The 5,486-nt window shown below is 44.5% G+C and overlaps 1 protein-coding gene across 1 annotated transcript in view; it reads left to right on the plus strand.

Moving 5' to 3' along the window:
- MAATS1 (MYCBP-associated, testis expressed 1) overlaps window positions 1-5,482 on the plus strand; it is a gene marked incomplete at its 3' end in the record, with an annotated part of 21,298 nt that extends 15,816 nt beyond the window's left edge. Inside the window, exons 10-12 of the mRNA XM_008949276.1 lie at window positions 988-1,059; window positions 2,580-2,726; window positions 5,303-5,482. Of these exons, the coding sequence (XP_008947524.1) occupies window positions 988-1,059; window positions 2,580-2,726; window positions 5,303-5,482 (399 nt within the window). The remainder of the gene's footprint in view (window positions 1-987; window positions 1,060-2,579; window positions 2,727-5,302) is intronic.
- Window positions 5,483-5,486: the final 4 nt, after the last annotated feature.

The following is a 5,486-nucleotide window of genomic DNA, read 5'->3' on the forward strand; positions in this document are numbered from 1 at the left end:
AATGCTTCCTTTTGCTTTTGGAAAACTTTTATCTTCAACACCTAAGAAAAAACAGATACTAAGTTACAAGCCCACACCACTTCTCTCATCCCACACTCTTCCCTGTTTTTCTGGCACTTCTAAAATACCACATTTCAATGCAGACCTCATAGGCTCTTTATTAAAAAAAAATTTTCATCATTCTTAGATTTTTTTTTTTTTTTTATCTTTCCCAAGCACCCAATGGTCTTTTTCCTTCTGCTACTGTCAACTCCAGTCTAGAAGACACCTTAGCAAGAAAAAACACTGCCAGCTGTGCTTTTTCTATTTAAAATAAACCTTCTCCCCTTCCCCCCATGGTCATGTTCCCTTTCCTACTATGCTCCATCATTCTTCCAAGTTGCTATCAGTCACACAGTGCCACGCCTGTGAATTTCTCAGAGACAAATCACAATATAATGTAATTAATTTTACTTCCAAATTATCACCCCCTGAGTCTTAACTTTACTGAGTTACTCTGATTAAGGTCACCACTGGAATAAGTAGCAAAAGAAAAATTGTATATATTCCCTTTTAATTTAATCCCTTTATTTATGATTAACAGCTCTCCTGCACCTCCTTCAATAATTCTATCCCCTTAGTATCTTGACCTGTTAATGTAGCTGATGCTTATTTTGCAAACTCAGAGCCAGTCAAGCTACAAATAGTACTTCTAATACATACAGTAATTCTCTTCATCAGCATCACCTTATGATTAGGTACTCGTCTCTAAAGACCCTCTAAAATCTCAAAGAGAATCTAATTATTCAGCCTTTCTCCCCCATCTCTTGTAAAACATGGAAGTACATATCATTCTGACTCACCTTCCTTTCCCTAGAAATTAGAAACAACTGAGAAAAAGCTGGATATCAGTTGGACTTTTAGATAGGTAGGTGAATAATCTATAGAAATCTCACTCTCCAAAGAAATAAAATAATTATTATGTGGCTGTCTGTTGTGTTTTGGCAGGAGGAAGAGGAGACAGAACTGGCAGTGATCTGTCTGCAGAAGTTGCTCCGAGGCAGGGCTATCCAGAACATGGTATTCTGTGGCTCTGTGTTTATGTCTTTCCAGAGTGCTGGTGGGAATGATTGAAAGTGTATTTGCAATCCTTCTTCCACAGCACTAATCAAGAGTAATGAGACTTCTGTAGCATATCCTCCTGTATCTTACCTGCAGTCCTTCAAGCCCAAATTTCTTCCAGGAACTTCTAGGTTCCTACATATGTCTGTGAGGGTCAACCTGTTCCAAATATCCCCTCTACTCAGCTGTTTAATTAGATATTGCATAGCAGAATTACTTAAATGGCAAATTGTAGACTAGGTTGGGACCACGAGTATGTTTTGCCTTGGTTATGCCAAAATCCCAGGCACAAGAAACCTCCTACATGCCAGCAGGGCAGCTGGTATTTCATACCATCTTTCCAGTTTCCTGTGATGATGAGCTGAGCCTTAGACGAGGTGCAACTGAAGCATACCACCATGGTTTCAAGCAAGTACAGGACCCATCGTTCTGCTTTCAGTAGAGCAGAAGTAGGTCTAGGTATAAACTGAGTAGCCATTAAGCACGTCTATCACTTTTGATCAAACCAAGCCAGAAGGTTTGTTTTGCTGCCTGCTGAGAATATAATTGATATTCTCTCATGCATTAATTATTTAATGTTTGCTAAGTGTTCCCATGTGAGACCCTGACCTGAGCTTTAGCAAACCATGCAATACTGTGGAAGTAGCTTCAGGTGAAATAGAGACTTCTCAAGACTTCTGCATTTCTGTGGTGATCTATGAGAAGGATGTTCTATGCTATTGCAAGACTGTTGACTTTCACATCATAAAACGTCCCATTATTCCTAAAAAGCAACCTCCTTCCAGCCACTACTGGATAAGAAACATATGACTCAGTTGGATAATGACATAAGTAAGTAGGGTGGAGTCATCTTTTGTTGCTGTTGGAAGTCCTTTTGGAAGAGAGAGTGTATGAAAATAAGACAAGTGTCAGGGAAGGGCTGGGCCACGTAAACCCATAACAGGAACAGCAGCAGTTTCAACAACCTCCCCACCAATTTGCTGCTTTGAACTGTTGCTGGACTCTCTCAAAATGATGGTCATGGAACAGGAGATGTTGAAACAGGAGACATGGACCAAGGAAAAGGGGCAATGCTTACACTGGGAAGCTTTGATGTTGAGGCTGATACAACAGGGCATCCAGAAGGCTGTTGCCCTTTTCCCTTGACATTGGTGTTGCTGTTCCACGTTCCAGTGGTATGAGTTCTGGGTGAAGCCAAACAGAGTTTAAAAAAAAATTAAAATCATAGTAAAGGAGCAAGGGATCTTCTGTAGTTCACAGCAGAAGGTCTCAACTTTCATCTGTGAGGGGGGGTTTAGACAAGATTTACCTGACAGCTGTAGTGTTTGCCTAAACGTGGCCGTGAATTTGTTACAGAGAACTAGGTCTTAGAAACAGCTGACCCTGCAGCTTGGAGAAAACCAGTGCGCCCTGCTGGCAAAACACGTTGATCTATATTCTCCATTTAATATGTTTGGTTGTTTGGCTTCATTTTAAAGGTGTTTGAGGAGAAGGAGAAGCGGCTGGAACTGATCCGAGAGCTGCGCACCACTCACGCGCTGCAGCAGGACAGGCAGCTGCTTCTGAAGGCAGAGGAACAAGTGACACTGGATCTACAGCAACAGCAGAACGTGCAAATGCACCAGGTTTGCCTGTGTGGAGGGGGAGGCTGCTGGGCAACGCTGTCCTGGCCGGGTACTCTGGGCTTGCAAGTACCACCCAGATCCTCGTGTTCGGTTGCTTTGTGTTTTCTATTATCCACAGCACAGAAAGCAACGAAAATGCTCTCCTAGCACAGGCCAGGCGTTGAATGCCTGAGGCACTAAAATTGCTCTCTCACTGCTGGGGGTGCTCTGGGGAATCTCAGAGGCAGACTGAGGCCTCCTGACCACAGCTGCTACCCGGGCTGCGCTTGCTTTGTTCGCAGACAAAGCGCTTATTTCTATTTACAGGGCTGTGAACAAACTGCACTGTCAGACAAACCTCAGTTTTTCCACATTTCCATCCATTTGACTGGTGCTGTGACCTGGCATCACAATACATGCTTGTCACTCACATCTGTGAGTGTTTTACTGAATGTGTGTTACAGCTCTGTCATTTCCCTGTTCCTTTCCTAGCTTGGTGTCTCTCAGGCTCCTCCTCAGGCATAAAACACCACAAAAGAAGCCAAAGTGGATTTACTGAGACTTCACTGGCATCTCAGATACACAGTATCTCCCACATTTCTGCAGGTGTTCCTGTAGTTTTTACTGCTCCTGGTTTTTCAGTGTCCAGCTGTGAGGCAGTTATGCAGGTTTCAGATGAGGGTAAGAGCATCCACTGGCCAGCTGGCCCTGTGGAGATGAAGCCAGATGAACTCAGCATCCTGCTGGGTGGGCAGCAACAACATTTCCCCTCAGATCTCAGTAAGTTGAACTGGGTGGCTGTTTTACTGTTTATCACTTCCAGATGCTCCCTCAAACACAGAGAGCCCAGGTGTGGAATGCAGGAATACAGAATTTTTCAGCTGAGGAATTAAGAGAAAAAGCCTTAGGCGTTAGGGACCTGAAAGCTCCTTCTCTCCGAAGCCCAGGTGAGAATGGAGGAGAGAGTTGTTCAGACACATAATGATATTCATAGAGGAGAGCACGCAAATGGTAAAGGTGCTGACCTCTGTGCTCAGAACCTCCTTTTGGGAGAGCCACTATCCCCCTCTGCTGGTATCTACCTCCTCTATGCTTGGTTCTTTATGGTTTTTTTGTTGTTGTTATTGTTGTTTTTTTACTGTATCTCTAAAGGCACATGGTCCAAACATTTTGAACTTTAAAACTCTCTGGAACACGCGTGCAGGAGTTTTCCATGTATGTGGGGCTGCTTTAGAAAGTCACTGATGACTCACAGTTCTGTAGCTTTTGGTGGTCGCAGGTTCTTTTAATGTTTTTTACTTTTTCAGTATTAAAAGAGGCATTTCTCAAGAAATGCTTCCTACAGAAAGAGGACAGAAACTCCAGATAAAATGGTCAAAGATGATGGGGCTGAAAATTTCAAACCTTGTATATAACAAAACACTAAGGCAAATATTCCTGGGTTGTTATCCTCCATTTCAGACCCATTTTAGACATAGCACCTGGAGCAATAAAGAGGAAGCAGCACAATAGTTCCATGTTATCCCTCCCTGTGGGCTGCTGCAGTTACTGCATTGCTGTCTTCCATCCTAAACACCCATGGGCTACGCACTGTCACTTCTAGATGTGTGCAGCACCGAGAATCCCACTTGCTTTGAAACGCTGCATGAGCAAATGGCACAGTAGTATAAGAAAGCTGATTTGCTACTGGTTGTCTGGGATATTTCAGCTCCATTTTGACTTTTACATTCAGGTCTACTCTGTTATTGCCTGTTTGTTCCAACAGAAACGCTTCTGCAAACTCAATATGATTATTGTTGATTTGAATTTGTTAGCAGTTAGTAACTAGTACAGTTGTAGGTAATAACACAGTACCTAACACTGTAGGGACTTATGGTTGCTCTGTTATTTCAGCAAGCTGAATCACTACTTGCATCATGAATGTCCAACCGAAGATGTACCATTTCACTCATGTGGCTTTGCACTGTGACGAACCTTTTTTGTCCTTAGGAGAGGATAGAAATGTGGCTGTACTTAAAACTGCAGTTTCCTAAATCCTTACTCCAGCTGCCTAGTCATAAAGTTTGAGGATTTACTTTCTAAATGCTAGAAAGGAGCTTCATTTGCAACTTTTGATCCCATTGTTCTCTTCTGGTCTAGTCAAGTCTGGTCTTTGTCACTGTTACGCCTCCCTTTTCTTCGTCTGGGCAGTGGAGCGTTCCCCAGTAGCAAGCAGATGACCTCAGCAACTCTTCTGGTTAGACTCACAGCCACAAGAGCAGCTCACGGTACCTGGAATACAGCACGTCGAGTGCCCTGTCTCCTCCTGCCCACCCAGGGCTGCTTGTCCTAGCATGACAGTATCACAACTATTCCCACCCTGACCAGTTTTGCAATCCTTTAGCCTCTTTATGCCACCAGAGCCTCTACACAGGAACATCACATTGTGCACAGTCCAAGCCAGTGCATGTAAAAGAAGAATGCCAAACTCCTAGGGCTGTCTCACGGCTGGTCTGAGTGGGTGTTGCAGAGCTGCCTCACATGCCTGTGGTAGTCCTGGGGCTCGGAACAGCATTCCTGGGCTCTGTAACACAAGTCTTTGCGTTTTTGTTTTAAAGCTGTCATCGGTGGAAAGCCATTTGGCCAGGGAAGAAGGAAGGGTACTGGCGAACACGTTCGACTTCCTGTGCAAGGAGCTGGTGAGGCTGCAGGAGGAGCGGAGGATCCAGGCCCTCGTCATGCTGGCCGAGCGGCGCAGGCGCCGGCGGGAGGCGGAGGAGAGCGGGCGGCGGGCGCTGGAGG

This window comes from Merops nubicus, unplaced genomic scaffold, assembly GCF_000691845.1.
Source record: "Merops nubicus isolate BGI_N331 unplaced genomic scaffold, ASM69184v1 scaffold44911, whole genome shotgun sequence".
NCBI classification, from domain to species: domain Eukaryota; kingdom Metazoa; phylum Chordata; class Aves; order Coraciiformes; family Meropidae; genus Merops; species Merops nubicus.